Source organism: Schistocerca gregaria, chromosome 3 (assembly GCF_023897955.1).
Source record: "Schistocerca gregaria isolate iqSchGreg1 chromosome 3, iqSchGreg1.2, whole genome shotgun sequence".
NCBI lineage: Eukaryota > Metazoa > Arthropoda > Insecta > Orthoptera > Acrididae > Schistocerca > Schistocerca gregaria.
Window position 1 is genome coordinate 685098475 of NC_064922.1, and position 24452 is coordinate 685122926.

At 42.0% G+C, this 24452-nt stretch overlaps 1 protein-coding gene across 1 annotated transcript in view; it reads left to right on the plus strand.

The window, feature by feature from the left end:
* Positions 1 to 24452, plus strand: part of LOC126355560 (mucin-5AC-like) — a 95674-nt gene that overhangs the window by 20954 nt on the left and 50268 nt on the right. The window contains exons 4-5 of the mRNA XM_050005921.1: positions 3340 to 3497; positions 10565 to 10712. Of these exons, the coding sequence (XP_049861878.1) occupies positions 3340 to 3497; positions 10565 to 10712 (306 nt within the window). The remainder of the gene's footprint in view (positions 1 to 3339; positions 3498 to 10564; positions 10713 to 24452) is intronic.

A 24452-nucleotide genomic window follows, 5' to 3' on the forward strand; every position in this document is an offset into this window, starting at 1 on the left:
GGAAATGGGGAAAGAAGGAGAGGAGGTGATGGATAGAAAGAGAAGTACGCAGAGGTGATGGACAAGAGAGGGGGAGGAGGAGATGGAAAGAGACAGGATAATCGAACATATTCAGTAACCACCCTTGTGTAATTAGGCTGCATATTCATTGTTGTCGATTACATAATTGATACTTTAGAACTGTTAGTTTTACCTGCTACATGCTAAAAGTACTTAAACATTTCGCTGTATTACTCACGTGTGCGTGGTCCCTATTTTGTGACATAAACCGTACAAAATTGTGCATTTTTACCTCGTAAGATATTAACCCAGGAACGACAATCGAAACAGCTGTGTTAACACTAAAATAAAATCTGTCACACAGGTTTATTCAATTTGTAAAATCTTACATACTTATTCCAGTCCTCATCCATCTCGTTGTACAAAGGAATTTGTAAAAACAAATATATATATTTTTTAAATAAACACAAAAATCTTCTCAGGTATTGTTGAAAGGAAAGTGCGTGTATTAGTTGAGGACCAATTGGATGAAAATCAGTGGGGGTTTAGGCCTCTTAGAGGTTGTCAGGACCAGATCTTTAGCTTACGGCAAATAATGGAAAAGTGTTATGAGTGGAACAGGGAACTGTATCTATGCTTTATAGATCTAGAAAAGGCATATGACCGGCTTCCTAGGAGGAAGTTATTGTCTGTTCTACGAGATTATGGAATAGGAGGCAAACGTTTGCAAGCAATAAAAGGTCTTTACATCGATAGTCAGGCAGCAGTTAGAGTTGACGATAAATTGAGTTCATGGGTCAGAGTAGTTTCAGGGGTAAGAGAAGGCTGCAACCTGTCTCCACTGTTGTTCATATTATTTATGGATCATATGTTGAAAACAATAGACTGGCTGGGTGAGATCAAGATATGCGAACACAAAATAAGCATTCTTGCATATGCGGATGACTTAGTTGTGATGGCAGATTCGACTGAAAGTTTGCGAAGTAATACACTCCTGGAAATTGAAATAAGAACACCGTGAATTCATTGTCCCAGGAAGGGGAAACTTTATTGACACGTTCCTGGGATCAGATACATCACACTGACAGAACCACAGGCACATAGACACAGGCAACAGAGCATGCACAATATCGGCACTAGTACAGTGTATATCCACCTTTCGCAGCAAAGCAGGCTGCTATTCTCCCATGGAGACGATCGTAGAGATGCTGGATGTAGTCCTGTGGAACGGCTTGCCATGCCATTTCCACCTGGCGCCTCAGTTGGACCAGCGTTCGTGCTGGACGTGCAGACCGCGTGAGACGACGCTTCATCCAGTCCCAAACATGCTCAATGGGGGACAGATCCGGAGTTCTTGCTGGCCAGGGTAGTTGATTTACACCTTCTAGAGCACGTTGGGTGGCACGGGATACATGCGGACGTGCATTGTCCTGTTGGAACAGCAAGTTCCCTTGCCGGTCTAGGAATGGTAGAACGATGGGTTCGATGACGGTTTGGATGTACCGTGCACTATTCAGTGTCCCCTCGACGATCACCAGAGGTGTACGGCCAGTGTAGGAGATCGCTCCCCACACCATGATGCCGGGTGTTGGCCCTGTGTGCCTCGGTCGTATGCAGTCCTGATTGTGGCGCTCACCTGCACGGCGCCAAACACGCATACGACCATCATTGGCACCAAGGCAGAAGCGACTCTCATCGCTGAAGACGACACGTCTCCATTCGTCCCTCCATTCACGCCTGTCGCGACACCACTGGAGGCGGGCTGCACGATGTTGGGGCGTGAGCGGAAGACGGCCTAACGGTGTGAGGGACCGTAGCCCAGCTTCATGGAGACGGTTGCGAATGGTCCTCGCCGATACCCCAGGAGCAACAGTGTCCCTAATTTGCTGGGAAGTGGCGGTGCGATCCCCTACGGCACTGCGTAGGATCCTATGGTCTTGGCGTGCATCCGTGCGTCGCTGCGGTCCGGTCCCAGGTCGACGGGCACGTGCACCTTCCGCCGACCACTGGCAACAACATCGATGTACTGTGGAGACCTCACGCCCCACGTGTTGAGCAATTCGGCGGTACGTCCACCCGGCCTCCCGCATGCCCACTATACGCCCTCGCTCAAAGTCCGTCAACTGCACATACGGTTCACGTCCACGCTGTCGCGGCATGCTACCAGTGTTAAAGACTGCGATGGAGCTCCGTATGCCACGGCAAACTGGCTGACACTGACGGCAGCGGTGCACAAATGCTGCGCAGCTAGAGCCATTCGACGGCCAACACCGCAGTTCCTGGTGTGTCCGCTGTGCCGTGCGTGTGATCATTGCTTGTACAGCCATCTCGCAGTGTCCGGAGCAAGTACGGTGGGTCTGACACACCGGTGTCAATGTGTTCTTTTTTCCATTTCCAGGAGTGTATTTCAGAGCTAGATCAGAAATGAAAGGACTGTGGTATGAAGATTAGCATCTCCAAAACGAAAGTAGTGTCAGTGGGAAAGAAATACAAACGGATTGAGCCGAATAGGAGGAACAAAGTTAAAACAGGTGGACAGTTTCGAGTACTTAGGATGCATATTCTCACAGGATGGCAACATAGTGAAAGAACTGGTAGCGAGGTGTAGCAAAGCAAATGCAGTGGGCGCTCAGCTACGATATACTCTCTTCTGCAAGAAGGAAGTCAGTAACAAGACTAAGTTATCTGTGCACCGTTCAATCTTTCGACCAACTTTGTTGTATGGGAGCGAAAGCTGGGTGGATTCAGGTTACCTTATCAACAAGGTTGAGGTTACGGATATGAAAGTAGCTAGGATGATTGCAGGTACTAGTAGATGGGAACAATGGCAGGAGGGTGTCCACAATGAGGAAATGAAAGACAAAACTAGGAATGATCTCTATAGATGTAGCAGTCAGGGCGAACAGGCTTAGATGGTGGGATCATTTTACACGCATGGGAGAAGCAAGGTTACCCAAGAGACTCATGGGTTCAGCAGTAGACGGTAGGAGGAGTCGGGGCAGACCAAGGAGAAGTTACCTGGATTCAGTTAAGAATGATTTTGAAGTAATAGGTTTAACATCAGAAGAGGCACCAATGTTAACACTGAATAGGGGATCATGGAGGAATTTTATAAGGCGGCTATGCTTCAGACTGAACGCTGCAAGGCATAATCAGTCTTAAATGATGACAAAATATCAAACTGCTTGGAATAAAAAAAAGCTGCAGGTGAAGAAAGGAGCTTTTACCATGAAAAAAAGGATTCTGAGGAAGAAAAAACTCTTAAATATTTACATCAGAAATTAGCATTTTCATAATTATGAGCTATTAATGTCAATGTTCTTTTGGTATTCTGAACAGTTGGAAGGAAGCAGATCGCCATCGAGGTCCAGCACTCTGCAGGACTGGCAGCCATCTCTGGAGGACTTGGATGACGAGCTCCTGGCAGATGACGGTGCACCACCCATTGACAGGCTGCCACCAATCGTCCCATCGTACACCAGCATGCACAGCGGGAGGTACAAACGATATCCTAGTTATAATGTGCGAAATAATTGTTTTAAACTACTACCATTTATTAATATGTCGATACCTGGAAGGCCTCAGTTTTAATCGGTCTTTTGTTCAGACTTTCTCACATCCGTTATCTGACTCAGGTGACAGCGTTATCACCTAGAAGTGTGCGAAATTCTCCACAGATCACATTGCTTCACTTGCGTCTATTAACTCGTTCTTAATTTTAACACTGCTGGGATTTATAACATGGCTTTTCGTTGTTTATTGAAGCTTTAATCGTGGCTGTAAGATGTGGTCGGATGACTGAGTTGCCAAGGTCCAAATATGAGGAGCCATCAGACACGCAATATTAAGTGATTTGAAAGATTCATGGAACACACCTCTTTCATTATTTCATTCGCATTTACCTTCTTTACAAGTTGTCTTACAGTTTGTACGTATCACACAGGAAGGATTGGTGGAAAGAAAGGTAGCTAAGGGCTCTGTATTGCTCAGCTTAAATCGTTCATAAGATATGGGAAAAATGCAATCCACATTTCAAGGAAGATTTCGATCGACTCCTCCGTATGTCTCCCAGCATCTGCTTGAAAGCTTACGTGTCTTGTTAGCCAACACTTCAATACCAACTATTTTATAACTTTGTCCTTCAATACTTCAGTAACATAAAGTTTGAAATCAGGAACACATAAACAGAAATCTTCGGCGAGATCCCAGTTTCGCTACCTTTTATCTGAGTGTGAGAATGCACCCAAAGAAATTGGAAGTCCTGCTTTTATGCTCACTGTAGGTTTGAAAACATCTGCCTTCGTATCTGAGTAGTCAGCATGGCTGATTGCCGTGCACAGAACCTCGGTTCAGTTATCCGTACTGCCAGAGATTTTTTATTCGCCGAACGACTGGAGCAGGTCCAGTCTGTCACTGATGCCGGCTGAGGAGCTACTTGCTTGCTAAGTAGCGGCTCCAAGATCTGCAAAGCCGACAACGACCGGGAGAGCGGTTTTCAGGACCCAGGCCCTCCAGACGGCATCCAAATGACACCATTTGCAGGCCCCAAGCCCTCCAGACGGCATGCAAATGACACCATTTGGAAACGATGACTAGTTGGTCGGTCGGTCCCGATTGACCTGTCTGACGCCAGATCGGTGGTGTTACATTTTTGAGGTTTAAAAACACCAGCACCAGTCGTAGCCTCAAACGGGTCTAACGTGCCTTGTCCACCAGCAGTGGCTATTAAAAAACTAAACTCCTCCAGAATAGGCCATGAAGGCCCAACGGTACTGCCCGGCCGTCGTGTCATAATCAGCACATAGGCGTCACTGGATGTGGATATGGAGGGGCACGTGGTCAGCACACCGCTCTCCCGGCCGTATGTCAGTTTCCGAGGCCGGAGCCGCTACTTCTCAATCAAAAAGCTCCTCAGTTTGCCTCACAAGGGCTGAGTGCACCCCGCTTGCCAACAGTGCTCGGCAGACCGGATGGTCATCCATCCTAGTGCTAGCCCAGCCCGACAGTCCTTAACTTCGGTGAACTGATGGGGACCGGTCCTATCACTGCAGCAAGGCTGTTGGCCAGTCGCTATGAACGTAATCAGGGTAGGTGAGGGGAGTTGGGGATTATAAGGGTCCTCAAATGGCAAAAATTCTGCAAAATTACACAGAACGCTTTCCAGTTGCTTTCGGCCGGCTAGCCCACGTTGATTACCTAGTGATCTGTTCGGCTGGAGAAAACATGATGCACATAAAAGCGCCCATTGTGACACTGGTCCTACCTACTATCTACAAAACACCCAACACAGTTTAAAACTCCACAAGTAGAACTGGGAATCACAAGAAAATAGGTATGTTATTATCATTAAAATCCGAGGTATCCCATTTGTTGTGAGCTGTCATGGCTGATGATGGTGAGCCACAAATTCTACACAAGCAAGCGAGAGACATAATTTGCGGGATAGACGCTTTTATCAAGCCATCAAGCACAAAGCACGTGTATGTGGGTACCGCAAGTGCCGCTTTGAACCGGCAGCAATGCAATTCCCGCCCTTGCCTCGACTTGCGAGAACCGCCATCATTCGTGATCGGACTATAGAGTCCTATCCACAAACGATGGCGGTTTGCTAATGCCGAGGCACAGACGGGGATTACATTGTTGACGATTCCAAGCGACAATTAAGGTACGCGCATGCGCGTGCTTTCCGCCTGAAGAAAGCGTACCTCCTGCAAAATATGTCTCTCGCTTGTTTCTGCAGAATTTATCACTTACTTGCACAATCATTGATGACAAATCGCAACAAATGGAATCTAAATTCACTGAACAACTCGCTACGATCACGTTTAATGTTCGCGTTAGATACAGCATTCATAGCAGAGCGCTCTTAATACTACTGAATGCTCATTCTCTGTCGGAAAATACGTGACGTAGGTTGCGCAGAACAAGCCTGACCTCGACCCGCCATCGTTCACGACTCCAACTATAGTCAACTGCGAAACTATGCATAGATAAAGGCCAGAATTTAAAGCACATCCAGAGGGTAGTTGGTCTCACATAAAACACAGCGGCAAGAAGTGACTAAGCCTGAAAACTGACAACAGTGAAATTTGCGGTACGCTGAAGTGTTTACCTAAAGGAGTGACTGAATGATGTTGAAGGTGGAGGTAGAATCTAAGCCTGCAGGTGAAACGAACTGGTCGAGATTAAGTATTAGAGATTAGCTAAATGTAGTAACTGCATTCGACTATCGATCGTGAGACTTACGTATTTATATTATATTTCCTTATTTTGTAGAGAAGATTCTTTTTAATTGTCACACATGGTACCGTTGGCTTATCTTTAATATTCAGTGTAGATAGTCGACAGTTTAGGTGTTCGATACTTTTCGCATTCTAAATCGATGTCTAATAATATACGGTAAGTAAGTAGATTGTTTCCCATAATTTTAGAATGTAACATGTTTTTCAAATGCAACACTTACGAATCGTATTAAATATCTACATTGTGGGTGTAAATGTTAGTGCAGAGGACTAAAAATAACAGTAAGTATGTTTCAAAACAGTCGTTATGTCATATTAGTTGGATAAGATTAATAACTCCTCACAAAACTTGGAATAATAATGATTTCGGACAATAGAAAACTTTCTGAACTCTTGCGCAATTAAGTTCCTTTGAAAATATTGACATACGACCAATATCAGGAGTAATTACATAATTGCAGCTATCGTCATTACTGAGGTGCAATTAATTAATTTTGCAAAACATGTAACTGTACTGCGATTTTAAATAAGTAGTAGGCCAAACACCATTAAAGCAAAATTTAATATGTAAACAGGTACGGTTGAGATCTTCTTTGGTAGAGAAACAATATCAAGGATCGTCTTGTAAGGAATACCTGATTCATAACTTGTATAAAAGACGAAAGTAGTATGGAAGTGTCGGTACATGGACAGAGGAATGATGAAAGTTTACATAAGAAATAAAGTGAGTGTTTGCAAAAACGATAAGAAGTATACATCCTATTGGCGATGACTTTATAGACAGATTTCCTTGGCCTCGTCGCATGTGCTGAGTTCATCGATTTTAACTGCTAGAGACGGTAATTGTAAAAAACATTCATGAAGTTTGCTATTGCATTTTATAATAAGAAGAATACTGAAGATAAGGTGGATAGATCACGTAACTAATGAGGAGGTATTGAATAGGATTGGGGAGAAGAGAAGTTTGTGGCACAACTTGACTAGAAGAAGGGATCGGTTGGTAGGACATGTTTTGAGGCATCAAGGGATCACAAATTTAGCATTGGAGGGCAGCGTGGAGGGTAAAAATCGTAGAGGGAGACCGAGAGATGAGTACACTAAGCAGATTCAGAAGGATGTAGGTTGCAGTAGGTACTGGGAGATGAAGCAGCTTGCACAGGATAGAGTAGCATGGAGAGCTGCATCAAACCAGTCTCAGGACTGAAGACAACAACAACAACAATAAGAAATGAAGTGAAATTACTAACCTAAGTTCCCATCTTGCCCCTATACTCATCACCCCCCTTCTTGTCCTCATTGAATAACCACTTCACATTTTCATCAGTAGCTGTACACGCACGTTTTTACAACATTAAGATCACTGATAGTTAATAAATACTATATTTTTGACGTTTTGTTCACACACTGGCCAACTGTTTAATTATAGTAAACATTATTATGTTTGTAAGTCGGTAATCTGTAGCAACATGCACACAAAAATGGTTAAGTGGCATTCATTACTGAAGACACAAAAACATAGTGAAGAACATGAGAAAAGGAACCATGTTCATTTTTCAAACTTGTGAGTAGAGAGTGAATCCTGAAAATAAAAATATATACATATGTAATGTGAGAGTACTATATTATCCTAATTTCTACAGTTTTATGAAATTAATTACGCGTAGCCTATTGGAGGATGATACTTCACATTTGTAAGAAAATAGTTTATAGCTTTTTGTTTTAAAAACGAATAATCAAAAAATATGTAAACCACACATTGCTTCTCTGCCCCCCCCCCCTCTCTCTCTCTCTCTTCTCTCTCGCTCTTTTTTTCGTATCATTTTCTTAATATCTTAATGAAGAAGTTCCTCATGATAGACACACTGAAGTAGAACAAAGAAACGAGAAAAGAAATGAATAAAAAGCTCTCGGGTTTCCAGGTACATCAAGTGATTAAAATTACACGATCTTTCTGCCCAGCACTCCTTGCTCACAGTCAAGTGATATGACAGGCAGTGGCTGTTAGTATGCCCCTTACATACATTTGCTGCTGCTGGTGATGGCATCGCCATGTGTGGGGATACTTTGACGCGGCTTTCGATGTATTCTCTTCAACCGCGCAATAGCTAGATCCCACCCATGGTTGAGCTGCAGCTCACCAATGTCCACGTGGTTAAAGCGGTCACATTCAACGTCGCGTCAAAGTATGTCCACACAGGGCGATGCCGCGAGCAACAGCAGCTAATGTTATATAAGGGGCATACTAGCATCCACTGCCTGTCATAGCACTTGACAGTCGCCACGAAGTGTTTGGCGGAAAGCTCGTGTATTTTAAATCATTTGACGCGGCTGTAAACCTGAGAACTTTTCATTAAATGTTGACGGCGCGAGATTCTGCCTTCGAGAAAACATATCTTGGAGGAAAAAGATATAGTAAGTTCTAACTATGATTATAGTTTTTCTTAGCCCCAAAAACTTGTGAGAATTGTGTCATGGTGACCACACATTACTACCCATACCACATGCAGACCGTAAGTGAAACCCTTTATCACTACATCATATGTAGGACTACAACAGTGTGTGTATGAATTACTATACTGATTGACCAAAAACCACCACACCAATCAGCACACTTCTGATAAAATGTATTTAGAATTCTTTACAATACATTTGGAAATGGCAACACAAACAAGATGGCCATTCATAGACGTGCATACTGATTAAGTGGAGTTGAATCACATTAGAATCTTGGAGAGAGGAGTGTGACATTATTCAGCAGAGATTCCATTATTCATCAGAGATTCCATCTGCAATGCAACGTGTGGCGCGCCGAATATTAACCTTTTTTAAAGTTTGTCTTCAAGTGTCATCCTGGCTTTGGACTTAGTGACCATCCGCTTTTTACCCCATCCCCTCTCTACTCGAAAAATTTAGACGACGTTTCACATCAGATGAGTGAGAGGAGACAATAATACTGCTCTCACTTCAAGTCACGCATTTATGTCACCAAAGATTTACGGTCAACATCGATCCAGAGTGCTCGTTGCTCCCCTTTTATACACCATGTTTGCTGAATTACTTTTTTTCCTTCCAACTGCTCTGTTATTCTCAGAAATAAAGCTCCATTAAAATATACAAATGAGCAATAGAAATAGAACTCTATTGAAGTATACTGATGAGCAACCAAGCTAGAGTCTCTTTCATATTTGATTTAAGTGAAAAGAGTGAACATCATGCAATGGATAAGGAAGGACTACACTATGTACAATCCAAAGGTTTCCGATATTACTGAAGACATTCTTGGTGATGAGCAGGTATGAGGGAAATGTGATACAGCGATGTGAGGGCAAAGCCCCGTCTTCGAGTCTATTGTCCACTGTTCTATACTTTCGAGTACCACTTGTAACTAAATCCCTGAACACAGCAGAATCAGAATCCAGGGCAAGTACAACCTTCATGAAAGGGTTATGTTAACGTAGTCACCATTGATGTACTCCTAGAGGTCCAAATAGAAGTTGACGCTCCTCTATCAGCTGCATCGTCCCACTGTGAAGAAGATGACGGATGTAACTGGTGTCCAATACCATCCCACGTAAATATTTTCCATAAATAGAACTCATAACATGTCCAAACTCTACTCTCTTGTCAAAATCGTCCTTCGACGATGTGTTCTTTATTACGCTCTTAGCGCGAGATTGGTGTTCATCAGCACAAGTTTTTGCATCCTTCGGGCATCAAATAGTAACTTCTTGACTAACGTGATAATCTATGTATCTTGCAATGCGTTGTTACCAATAATGCTTTGATACGACGGTGACATCTGTTAACTCATAGCGAAGAGTTGGTTCTGAATAGTATGGCTATAGTTCCACTTCCAATTGATGGGTGTTAAGATGTGCTATGACTCGTTTATCAGTTGCTACAAGCTGACTACTACCCTCAAATCCATTTGTCGTTGATAGTGGCATTTGATGCTGATAGCTCAAGTCTGACCACAATGTCGAATCTCATAGACCCTTTAACAGTATCCTCCCGAAACTCTAACGAACGCACAATTTCAGAGGGTGAGTTCCCCAAGCCCCCGTTCTCGATGAACTAAATACCTCATTTGTGCTGAAACCTCTTGTCTTGCCCGTCATGTGAACGACTGCCACACGACGGCCAGTAAAAGGTATGGGCGTTGTTGGAACGTGTGGCACGCCAAACTATTGCATTAGTTAAGGAGATAGGGGATCTTTTATTTCTGGATAACACCTGTCTCTAATTTAACTAGTCAATATAAAACACATTCTTCGCATTGTCATTGCAACAATCCTCCGACGTTTATACTGATTTTTCTACAGCTATGGAGGTGGCACGTTGGAGGCGAAGCGCTCTAGCTGGACGGAGACGTATATGTCGTGGCTGGAAAATCAAGAGCTACTGGCCCAGCAACTCCAGGAGTTGCGCCTTAGAAACGAATCACGTGAACAGCGTAGACCCAAGCTTCAGGTGTGTAGTTGTCAGCTATTCTTTTAAAAATTATTTGGCGAATACCTACTGCATATTTTACACATACAGATGTAGACAGGCAACATACAGAAACACCTTTAAAAAGCGAGATCTTTTCGTGTAATATGGTGTGTACCAATATAACAATATTACTCTAAAAATCAAAAGATACAAGACCTGAATGGATTCGATGGAATTTTATAACAATGTAAGCAGTTCTGTCCGAAACAACTAACAAGGGTTATATTATGAGTATTTTGAGGTTGTGGACTGTGGAGACCTGGGACATATGTCGTCTGAATGCCCAGCAGACCACAACTGGACAATAGCAGTTGTACTGTGAGGGGAACGATCACCACAGTAAAAGGCATCTTCTGAGTAAAGCAGAGTTTCGAACATGGAATACATCTACCCTTCAAATATGTACACATAATATCTAGCAGTGTATGATATTGCTGGTGGGTAAAACCGTGTATCAGTATATAGCTGCCGCTGTGAGTTGCCTTAGGCATGAGGCCGGGTCGTTAGCAAAGGTCAGTGAACTCCACTTGTACACTCAAGATTTTGAAATTTCCTAACAGATTAATAATGCGTGCCATACGAGGACTCGATCCCAGAAGCTTGTGTTTCGCGGGTGCCTCGGGGTGCTCTTACCGACTGAGTAATCCAAGCACGACACATGAACTGCCCTCGCAGATTTACTACTCTTAGTACCTTTCTGTTACTTCCCAAAGGTCACAAGTTCTCCTACATAGCCTACAGGACATGCACTCCCGGAGGGAAGGTTATTCCGGGGAAATGAAATAATCAGTCTAGGTGTCGAGATACCAGGTGGTTGTAATCAAAGTGAAGCTACGCACGGAGATCTGTTGTGGGCTGTTATTCTCGTGTGGCAACGGATCTTGGTAGGTACGCTAATGCATTAACGCGAAACCGATTTACTCTAGAAAAAAGTTAGTTGCGATTTTATCCACCAGATGCAAATGTGGCTCTGTACAGCATCTCATCGACGTCTCTGGTGCTCATATTTGAACAAATTGTGCAAGTGGCAGTTAATAACAAAAAAGCCACGTCATGTCCTTCTCACTTGTTTGACCTTTTCTGTGCAGACGCCATTCCTGATCCATTACGTATGGAAACATTTCAAAACGTGTTTCTTGCATTCACAGCACCAGTTTTTCATCTGGTGGCCAAAATTAGAACTATTTTTTTTCCAGCGTAAATCGTTCCGTATTAACGCATTCGAATATCTACCAATTTTCGCTGCCTTATGATAATTACAGCCCACACTGCATCTCTGTGAATAGCCTCACTTTAATTATAAGCACCCGGTACTAGCAGAAGCAAACTAGCGTGGGCGGTTCGCGAGACATGCCTGGATTGCCTACTAGATAAGAGCGTTGCCATTGAGAGGCCAAAGTTCCGAGTTTGAATCCTACGAGGTTTCAAGACAACGCATATTGCGCTGGAGATTCATTCTGAAGACTAATTTTTGTTGGAAGTAATTCGAAATACTGTTGAAGGATAAGATTTGTAGTGGTTTGCAGATTTCAGCAAGGTCATAAATATTTACCTACAAAGGCGTTTTTCGCTGCAACGGGATCTTCTCATGAAATTTCAATCACCATTTTCTCCTCTGATTGCAAAAACATTCTGTTGGCACCCACTTACATACGGAGAAATGATCATCACGATAAAATAAGAGAAATCAGGGCTCGCACAGAAAAATGTAAATGTTAGTTTTTCCCGCGCGCCGTTCAAGAGTGGAGCGGTAGACAGACAGCTTGAAGGTGGTTCATTGAATCCTCTTGTCAGGGTCTTAATTGTGAATAGCAGGGTAATCACGTAATGTAGATGTAGATGAAGAGGCTGACGTTGTAACTTCCCTTTGTTATACTATTAGTATCGTAATCGAGCAACACGCAGTTCACCGGAGCATTCTAAACCTTTTTCGTGACACCGTAAAAACCCGACGAGGCAGCTACTGCTGCTGATGGCGCTGAACAAATTAACTTAACTGGTAATATCTAAGAATATAGCTAATGCCTATTCACTTTTCTAAAACTTCAATCGTTCGTCCGTATAGCTGTTACTCCTCGTTACTACAGATTTGCTATGTTTCTTATTATTTCTCCTTGGCACTACAAATTTTGTGTCAATTAGCTTATTATAAAGATATACAGAATTATTTAGTAAATTATATATCGAAATTTTCTGCCTATTAAAAGCTATCTGCCTGTTGGGTACTCGAACTCTGTCCACTGACTTTCGCGATAAAAGCTTTTACCAACTGCAGGCAATGCTCCCCACCTACCGAAGCTGTAAACTAATGCAGGTAAGCCATTTACTGACATAATCTACCTCCCACAAGTATAAGATTACGAAATAGTGCTTGAAAGTCTTCGGCACATTTGGAACGCTAAGCAGAAATATTGGTGGATTGAAACGGTAAAGCTATGTACAGGCTGAAGATGTGAGGCGGACCATTATGAGTGCGTAAGGAACTCAGTTTCTAAAAACATTTCCGGTATAAGGGAACGCACCGGATTGGGGTCCCAGTTCGAAGCAAAGTTTTAAAATAGCGTAAAGTATGCCATTTATATCAATAGTGTTGAGTTATGAGTAATTTCGAGATTTTTATCGTATGATAAAAAGTTCTGTAAGCACAGTTGAGAGTAATGTAGGAATGGACATAGAAAAGATGAAATTAAGAAAAGATATAGAATTTTAGGAGTGTTTTTATAAGTGGGATTTAACAAGCGAAGCGAAAGTGTACCTCTTTCCGGGACAATTATTAAAGATCAAATTTCACTTTGATTTAAATGACAGCAAAGCCTTTATTGCCTCCCATAGATCGTTTTCAATGAGTATACGTCGTCACGGAATTATCCAAATGAACATTGAAGGAGAAACAAGATCTTCGGAGGGTGAATGTTAGTTTCCTGGAGTTCTGAAGTCACAGTAGATGAAAATTAAAATGATCATTAAGTATATAGTCTAATTGTGATGAAAACGGCGCCTTATTATCGACTGTTCCAACCAGAACTCTCGCTGTAAGACATTCTGAAAATAAGATGGATTTCAAAATTAGTAACGACAGAATTAGCCTTCCACTTGCCGAAAATATAATGGATAGCCATAAGATGAAACCTTTTTGTATAGGCGACAGTAAAAAGCACAGTTTTTCTAGAATGCAAATATATCATCGTTACAGTTTACTTACACTCATTCAAAGAATGATTGGAAATCGTGTGACACTTTTCGAAGCGCTTTCAAGAAGGATTTGATGCGTCGATGAGTAAGCCCCTACGTTCATCCATCTGCTCATGTGTTGCAGTCAAAATATGGAAAAGTAAGATCTTTGTTATTGTCTAAAGAAACAACGGCATTAATTCAGCTACTGTGTCAGGGCATCATACGACCACGCAAGGGTCATTATCGCAGTGAACTACTCGATTCAATAGTAAATTTAGATGAAGAAACGGTAATAGTCTTGAAATAAGTTAATCCGAAGACTTGCTTGCGTATTCAGTATACGTTGGATGGCAAAGCATCAATTTCACCAGTATTAGGAATGCTGAAACAATGCGACAGATGAATAACGTAAAGACATTGGTTTCAGTCTGCACGTGATGTTCTGCGGCGCAATATTGATCTTGAAGATTACAGAGATCACAGATGACAAAAATGTTACTGAGATTGGCAAGTCGGTCGAAAATGACAAGAAGAAGAAGAAGTTGGTTGGTTGGTTCGGGGAAGGGGACCAAAACAGCGAGGTCATCAGTCCCATCGCATTAGGGAAGGGTGCGTAAGGAAATCGGCAGTGCCCTTTTAAAGGAACCAACCCGGCATTCGCCTGAAGTGATATAGGGACTTCACGGAAAGCCTAAATCAGGATGGCCGTCCTCCCGACTACGCCACCGCGCTTGGTAGTAGAAGAGGAATTTTTTATTTTTTTATTTTTTTGTGTCTTTCATTCTCTCTCATGAGAGAGAGCGGGCTGTTGTTAGAGCTTTGCTCTTTTCAGCCGTGGGATGTTTGTGCTGTTGGGGCTTCATTTATTTGTAATTGGGGAGAGGATGATGATCGATTCATTTGATTCATACTTCCTTATCTTATATATGCTTTATATATGCTCTTTCTTTCTGTCTCTCTGAGGGGGTGGTTTTATAATCCCGGCATTTGCCTTACAGGTAAGGGAAACCCCTCTAAAACCTCACCTGGGATTATATTGGTTTCAGTTTAGACTGTCTTCTTGATCTCTTCTTTAATTCTAATTTAGCCCTACTATATATATATATTAGTCTTCTTCTAGTAAGTGTCCAATATTATCTTCTGGTCCTGTCTGTAAGTTAAGTTCGTCAAAATCTTCTTGTGTGTGTCTAATGCATTGTATTATGGTGTGTGTCGGATATTTATATTGATATTTGGGGAAGTCGAAAGCGATGATGTTTTCTTGTAGCAGCTCAGTCGTCAATGTGCTGGAGTGCAGTCTGTTCAGGCCAATCTTGCTTGCCAGTTTGATAAGTCGACTTTTTGGCGTTGTGATTTTTACTGTGTCATAGACTTCACTGTTTCTTGTATAGGTGCCAGATCTTGTGGCTAGTCTTAGGATGCGCCTCTCTTTACTTAGTATCCTATCGGTTTGGTATGCGTTTGCTATCCATACTGGTGCTGCGTATTCTAGTACTGGTCTGATGTATATACTAGTGTGTCGTTTGGGGCTCCGTTGAATCTGCCTTTGATCAACTTAAGCAGTCCTTCCCTCCTCCTGGCTTTTGTAATCACCTTATCAATGTATGCTTTCCATGAGAGGGTGGAGTCCATAATGAGGCCTAAATAGTTTGCGTTTTTTGTTGCTTTTATTTCTTGTCCCCATAACTGTAGTCTGACATCTTCTGGTTTTTGTTGCCGGTTTTGGGTGTAATTTCTGTTTCTGAAAACCACCAGCTGGCTTTTAAGGGCATTTGGTTTAATTATCCATTGGCTGAGCCATTCTTCTAGCCTTTTTAGTTATGTGGTGTTTGTGAGTTGTAGTTCTTCCGTTGTTCTCTCGTGACAAGTGCGATAAGCAATAATGTCTCTATCAACAAAGCTTTCAAGTCCAGCAACACTTGGTACTCCTGTACCACCACGAACAATGGCTACGGTAAACCATCCGTTACCATGACCAAAAGAATCATTTATATCTAAACTAAAATTAAGTCTGCAACTGACGAAAACAGCAGGACCATCCAGAAGAGCTTGTGCAGCGACAGACTTAACTGGAATACGATTCTTCTTGTCTCCAGCTGTTGTAGCAAATTCGATGTTCTCGATGGTCTTGTAGACTGTTTGTTTGGAACGGCGGCGATATCTTCTATAAGGCATCTTGGCAGCGTTCAATGCAGTTGCCTGTGCAGCAGCAGCAGCGCGACTGAGCCGCTGAGCGGCGGTCGCTCGCTTATATACATGTCCGACAACGCGTGACCTTCATACGGACTTAGAATATTTGTGCCTGCTGGCGGAGCGTTATCCCGTACGCGGGCACTAGTCTCTTTAGATGCCCGCGTACCCTGTGCGCCAGCCAGGCGCGCTGCCAAGATTACGTAAGCTGCGTTATAGGCAACGGAAAAAGCATGCGAAGTTCAGAAGAACGCGAAATCCCGAAGATGGGCTAAAATTTACAGACGCGCGAAATTTGGCACGTACTTCGATGCGAGATGCCTTTAATAGGTTCCACAACGAAACATTGTCTCGAAATTTGGTAGAAAATCCGAAGAAATTCTGGTCGTATGTAAAGTACACAAGCGGCAAGACGCAGTCAATACCTTCGCTGCGCAGTGCCGATGGTACTGTTATCGACGATTGTGCCGCTAAAGCGGAGTTATTGAACGCAGTTTTCCGAAATTCCTTCACCAGGGAAGACGAATGGAATATTCCAGAATTTGAAACACGAACATCTGCTAGCATGAGTCTCTTAGAAGTAGATACCTTAGGGGTTGCAAAGCAACTCAAATCGCTTGATACGGGCAAGTCTTCATGTCCAGATTGTATACCGATTACGTTCCTTTCAGATTACGCTGATACTATAGCTCCCTACTTAGCACTCATATACAACCGCTCACTCACCGATAGATTTGTACCTACAGATTGGAAAATTGCGCAGGTCGCACCAGTGTTAAAGAAGGGTAGTAGGAGTAATCCATTTAACTACAGACCTATATCATTGACGTCGGTTTGCAGTAGGGTTTTGGAGCATATATTGTATTCAAACATTATGAATCACCTCGAAGGGAACGATCTATTGACACGTAATCAGCATGGCTTCAGAAAACATCGCTCTTGTGCAACGCAGCTAGCTCTTTATTCGCACGAAGTAATGGCCGCTATCGACAGGGGATCTCAAGTTGATTCCGTATTTCTAGATTTCCGGAAAGCTTTTGACACCGTTCCTCACAAGCGACTTCTAATCAAGCTGCGGAGCTATGGGGTATCATCTCAGTTGTGCGACTGGATTCGTGATTTTCTGTCAGGAATGTCGCAGTTCGTAGTAATAGACGGCAAATCATCGAGTAAAACTGAAGTGATATCAGGTGTTCCCCAGGGAAGCGTCCTGGGACCTCTACTGTTCCTGACCTATATAAATGACCTGGGTGACAATCTGAGCAGTTCTCTTAGACTGTTCGCAGATGATGCTGTAATTTACCGTCTAGTAAGGTCATCCGAAGACCAGTATCAGTTGCAAAGCGATTTAGAAAAGATTGCTGTATGGTGTGTCAGGTGGCAGTTGACGCTAAATAACGAAAAGTGTGAGATGATCCACATGAGTTCCAAAAGAAATCCGTTGGAATTCGATTACTCGATAAATAGTACAATTCTCAAGGCTGTCAATTCAACTAAGTACCTGGGTGTTAAAATTACGAACAACTTCAGTTGGAAGGACCACATAGATAATATTGTCGGGAAGGCGAGCCAAAGGTTGCGTTTCATTGGCAGGACACTTAGAAGATGCAACAAGTCCACTAAAGAGACAGCTTACACTACACTCGTTCGTCCTCTGTTAGAATATTGCTGGGCGGTGTGGGATCCTTACCAGGTGGGATTGACGGAGGACATCGAAAGGGTGCAAAAAAGGGCAGCTCGCTTTGTATTATCACGTTATAGGGGAGAGAGTGTGGCAGATATGATACACGAGTTGGGATGGAAGTCATTACAGCATAGACGTTTTTCGTCGCGGCGAGACCTTTTTACGAAATTTCAGTCACCAACTTTCTCTTCCGAATGCGAAAATATTTTGTTGAGCCCAACCTACATAGGTAGGAATGATCATCAAAATAAAATAAGAGAAATCAGAGCTCGAACAGAAAGGTTTAGGTGTTCGTTTTTCCCGCTCGCTGTTCGGGAGTGGAATAGTAGAGAGATAGTATGATTGTGGTTCGATGAACCCTCTGCCAAGCACTTAAATGTGAATTGCAGAGTAGTCATGTAGATGTAGATGTAGATGACACCAATATACTGTGTCATCAGCATATAGTGCAAGGCCTTCATTCCATTGGTTAGGGCGAGGTATGCCTGCTGTGTATATGCTGTATAGAACAGGTTCCCAGTAAACGTGAAGTATTGCCTAATAGAAAAAAATGACTGCGAGGGTACAGAGACAATGTGAAGCAAACCATACTCAGTTGCTGCACTTGATGCACATAAAACAATATTCACAAAAGAAAATGCACGAAATGATCCGCTGTAAAAGCCAACTGAATTCTATAAAGCAGTGGAAAACTCAACCTTCACTAGACTGCAGACAGTCTTGTAAATAGTCGTTTAGTCCGTAGTATATTTTATACAGCGTATTGCAGTATAGTATTTTATTTGGAACTACTGTAGTACTAATGTTCGTTTTGAGTGAAGTTTGTCTAATTACTGTATTTTTATGGAATTAAATGTTTTGCTTATAATGTTGTCTAAGGTTAAATACTGTATAATGTACAGCGTGTGCCAGGAGGAATGGTTAGTATTCAGGGATATGACAGGAACGATCATTTGAAGCAAATAATTCCCGAATGGTTAACGAGACAGAACACACTTAATGTACGTTATTATTAGTGATCTGTATTATTAATACGTTGTCAGGTTTCCACATGCACAACAGTTAGGATATATTGCAACATGCGTGTTACGAAGTATCAATTGCAAGGTTTACACATGTGCAAGAGTTAGGAAATAGTGCAATATGCGTCCCACAAAGTATCAGTTGAAAAATACGTATTTTTAACAGTCACCTCTAAGCATTATGGTACACGTCGCATTACAGCTATCGCACACTTCACAATAAATTTTGAAATATCCCACAGTCAACTTCAATGCATTTGTGCACTCTTGGCAGAAATATTATGTTCTTTGTGTGAGTGCCTCTGCACGTTCCCTAATGAAGGCAGCAACGACCATGATGCGACCAAGCAGCTCACCTCTCATATTTACCTTTCATTTATACACCTCAGACGTCATCCAACGCCATAAACTAAAATCTGATGGTGTAAAGTCGAGCAATCTTTGTGGCCAGATTGCATTACCACGACCAATCCAAGGATTAGGATAAAACACGTAGATGCACGAAACTAGACAAAAAATGTACATTTAATTTGTACTATAGCGAAAACCATTTTTTTTTGTAAAATGTTTATTTCCTAAAAGAAAAGCACAACCTGGTTTCTGGACCTGTGTCCCTTGTTCACGTGCATGTAAAACGTGAGTCAATAAAATTCGGATAAAAGACGCTAAATTAGATTAAAACAGTTCATCCCTGCGAGCAGTGCACTCACTCACGTTAAAGCTACATGGCCTCCCCCACTGGCATTTCAACTTTGGTGCGTGCGTGGCACGGGCCTTATGGGTATGTGTGCAGCACTGCGTTTGGAAGAAGACCGCCTATCTAACTTCATACAGATCCATGTTTGGCATGTCCTTAAGCTCGGACCACTCTCGTGTTCTGTGAGGCGCTCCCCTGGCAGGTCTAGGAACTGAGAGTGTGTTCTGTTTTACGCTGCGCACCGGGGATTTAACCTAATTTAACCTGTTATTCGATGTTTACTGACTCATATTTTATATGCATGGAGTAATCCCTTCAAGTTTTTAACTCATAAAACAGGTGCTCAGTATGGGCACCCTTTGTTATGCGGCAAACGTCAATATGTGTATGCAGTTCATTGAAGTTGCTGCTGCTGCAGCTGCTACAACCACTTTGCAAACTTGTTAATTGGGTATCTTATCTCCAAGCGTGAACTAATTGGTTGCGATAGTACGGAGTTACGTGTCCGGACACGCCTCCATCTCGTGACGCGCTCAGCAGCTACACCTGGAGGTGTATTATGAATCTCAACTTGGAGAGACACTCTGTCCACTGATACGTGTCATTTTCCTGTTGTCTTGCAGTTTCTGCGCAGTCTCCTGGAACCTCAGTGGTATTTATGAACTGCCTTGTATATAAAATCAATATGAGTGCTGCAAAATTGCTTGTAACATTCCCTAGGCTGATGTACCACTTTGTAACATCCCCTCTGCAGAATGACAAACCCTAACTTATTACGTACTGGACATCTTGGACTGTCTGGTATCGTAAGCGGTAGATTTACAGGGGTCCGTGGTAGGTCATGTTTGTGACTTACCTGCGCGGTGGTGGCGTAGTCAGCCTCCGCAATTTTTCGACCTGTAATCTTACCTGCCTTTACTTGCAGTTCAGCCGCTCGTACATTATTCGGCGCTCTGTGGAGTCTGGACTTAGCAAATACGTGGAACTAAGGTTTTGGAGAGGAATTCCGGTGCTACCAAATACTGCAACACAGTTCTGATAAAAGCAATTATATTCTAGAGACTCGTTGGCCTCAAAATCCTTTGATACTATTTATTATACACAAGTTGCAAAATCGTAGTTTGCACCCCAGAATCCAGCCAGATAGCTGTTAGACGGATATGCCCCACTAAGTGCGTTTAGGACCACTGTCGGATACCAATTGTTTTTGGTTTTTGTCTCAATCAGGCTAATCCCAACTGTGATCATATTAATATAATTCATTCAGCTGCACACTTTAGTGCAAAGGCCAGGATCTTGTTTTACCCATTCTCGCTTCCCGCGCCCGGGTTCGATTCCCGGTGGGGTCAGGGATTTTCTCTGCCTCGTGATGACTGAGTGTTGTGTGATGTCCTTAGGTTAGTTAAGTTTAAGTAGTTCTAAGTTCTAGGGGACTGATGGCCATAGATGTTAAGTCCCATAGTGCTCAGAGCCATTTGAACCATTTTTGTTTTACCGGATACCCCACATAAAAATAAGCATGATCATAACCAATTGGTCATAAAGATCATTGGCAGGAAACAAAAACAGAATTTCAACAGCAGGAGCGAGCACAGCAGCTGACTTACCGTGTTCAATGGCTGTCGAGTTACTGCCTGCACTAAGCTTTGCTCAATTTACTATTTGCGTCTATACCTTAGTAACTGTCACATATTTATCCTTCACCATCTACGCGAACATTAGTTTGAAACGGTCTTAAGCACATTCAGCCAAAAGGCAAAGCTTTGTTGGTAACCTTGCGGGAGTGCAACTGCCAGCCATCCGTACTGCTCCCCGGGCTAACTGCTAGTCCTCAACAATGGGGAGCTGTGCGCTCTTTCTCCCCCACTAAATTGCTTGGGACGTCAGCCACCATCTCTGCCCTTAAAATAGACCCATTTTGCCTTATACTTTTCCTGTTGCTTTCTGTGCAAATTCACTTTTGATTTACACTCTTCTGCAAATTTTACTCTGGCTCTATGTTTAATTTAAAGTTTTTTCAAACGAACTGCTTTTTTACCCTTCGACAGCCTCTGGTTGAACCAGTCCACCTTCTCCATCCCCAAGGGGTGGCCGCCTGTGGATGCTGTGTCGTATTTCTAAGCTACCCCTGGCTTTTCTGTGTCCTTCCGCCTTCACATACTTGCAAGTCAGAGCAACGAGATAGAAGTAAAAGCATTAGAAAGTTTTGTCATATAAACATACACACCATGATTATCTAGGCGTTAAGATGTACAAAGGCACGTTCTAATTGATGCAACTGTTATGACAGACTAATTTCGAAACTACATCATGCTTTCTAGGTAAGCATTTTATGCTACCAGAGGGCGGTGGAGTATACATAGGTGGTGTCACGTAGCGGCGAAAACAGAATAGTAAATTTTAATTTATTTACATAAAAATTAATGAATATAAAACACAACTTTCCAAGAATTATACAAAGCAAGAAAGTTAAACAAACGGCGTAAAACAATTTTTACATTGGTATAAAATGCCATCAGTAGAATAGAGATATATAATAATATCCATCAGGTATGCCGGTCGCGGTGGTCTCGCGGTTAAGGCGCTCAGTCCGGAACCGCGCGACTGCTACGGTCGCAGGTTCGAATCCTGCCTCGGGCATGGATGTGTGTGATGTCCTTAGGTTAGTTAGGTTTAAGTAGTTCTAAGTTCTAGGAGGCTGATGACCACAGATGTTAAGTCCCATAGTGCTCAGAGCCATTTGAACCATCAGGTATACAAACCAATTATACAAAATCAAAATAATGTACAAATGACATATTAACAAAAAGTGTGAACCATTCTACATACTGATATACAAAATATATGAAATTCCAATGTAAAAAAAGAAAAACAAGAACAAAGCAGTCGTGGAATACAAGACATACCAGAGCAAGTAATGGAACTAGTACCATTGAAAGATACTAAAATAAATCAAGAGGAAGATTAATTCCATAAAATAATGTAACGAATCTCCAGGAATACAAGGTAGTGTGAAGCACATAATAATGCTTTGGTAATTCATAAAAGTTAACAGATTAAATTGTCATAATAAATAAGCAAAAAAAGTTTTTTAAAACTTTGTCAGGTACTCAAACCCTGTATGTACAGAAAGCTTACTTCCGCATAACGAAACATAAAAATGAGACATACATAGAATTAGAGTAATAACTCCCACACTCACAGAAATGGGGATGGAGGTCGAACAAGTAAGAACATTAAAATAATCAATAATGAAATGCTGCACATAATACAGAAAATGTGGTCTACCTGCTCAGCTGGGTTGTAACATGCTCGCCGTCCATGCGGGCGGAGCTGGATCCTATTCCCGGCCTGATTGGACATGTTCTCTGCTGGGGGACCGGGTGCTGTGCTGTCCTCATCATCATTTCATCCTCATCACCGACGTGCAAGTCGCCCAGTGTGGTGTCGAATGAAATAAGACTTGCACCTAGCGGCCGAACTTCCCCGCATGGGGCCTCCTGTCCAACAATGCCATCTGTTCATGTTCATCGAAAAAGTAATGACAACTCATTAATGAGTAAATGAAATGTAAAATAACTTTGACTGCCAAAGCCGTCAGGGACTCAAACCCTCAAAAAAAAAAAAAAAAAAAAAAAAAAAAAAAAAAAAAAAAAAAAAAAAAAAGAATACATATCAAAAAAGTGTGCGCAGTAACAATATATTTGTCTAAAATAACATAAAGCAAAAGGAATAGTACAAATCTAAGGTAGAATGAAGGAAAGTGTCGCCAGTACACAAAAAAAAATTTGTATTTTTCATAAGTAATAAGATACGAAGAAAACGAAAGGTGTGACGACCAACTGTATGATTGAATATATATGTGGAATAGGGTAGAGCTGGTGGGAAACACACAGAATTACAAGTACAGTATTTCCTCAAATATTTAAGGAGCCACTGGTGTCTTGAAGACAGCTGTTCATACAGTACTGAAGATGGATCACGCGATTAGTGTATAAAAATTTTTAACTCTTCAAATATCAAACTCACGCCCTTTTCGTTCGACATGAAGTGTATTGAGACCTCTGTCTATGGGAAACACGAGTTGTCCCTCACGTGCTACATGGCACCCAAGTGCGGATTATTTTTATATTTATTATTACACCCTCCATCTGCTTTGCATTCCTCGGGCTTTGTTCAATTATTTTTGTATTCCGCATTTCTCTTCATTTATTTTAGTATCTTTCAATGGTATTAGTTCTATTACCTGATCCTGTGAGTGCTTGAATTCATGTTGTATACCACGAGTGCTTTTTTTCTAGTTAACGTTCGAATTTCATACATCTTATATATCAGTATGAATAATCGTACACACTTTTTGTCAGTACGTCGTTTGTGCATTATTTTGATTTTGTATAATTGGTTTGTATAGCTGATGCATATTATCTCGATTCTGTTGATGGCATTTTATATCAAAGTAAAAACTGTTTAACTTTGTCGCTTTGTATACCTTTCTGATTGTTGTTTTATATTCAGTAAATTTTATGTAAATAAATTAAAATTTATTGTTCTGTTTTTGCCGCTATGCAGCACCCCCCATGTATACTTCACCGCCCCCTGGTGTCATAAATCGTTTACCATATAAGCATGTTGTAGTTTTGGAATTAGTCTGCAATGACAGTTGTATCAGTTACAGCGTGCCTTTGTACATCGTAATACCTAGATGATCATGGTGTTTATGGCAGCTCTTAGTATGACGAAACTTCGTAGTGCTTGTACTTTTGTCATGTATCTCTGTATACTTTTGCATAGTTTCTGTAATTTGTATTTTGATTTACAGACTTTCTGATGAGAGGTATCTCCTGAAACGCGTAAAAAGTCATTGTATTTTTAACTAGTGGCATTTCATTTAGCCACCAATTCATCAATTTTGCAGCACTCATATTACGAGGGCTATTCGGAAAGTAAGCAAC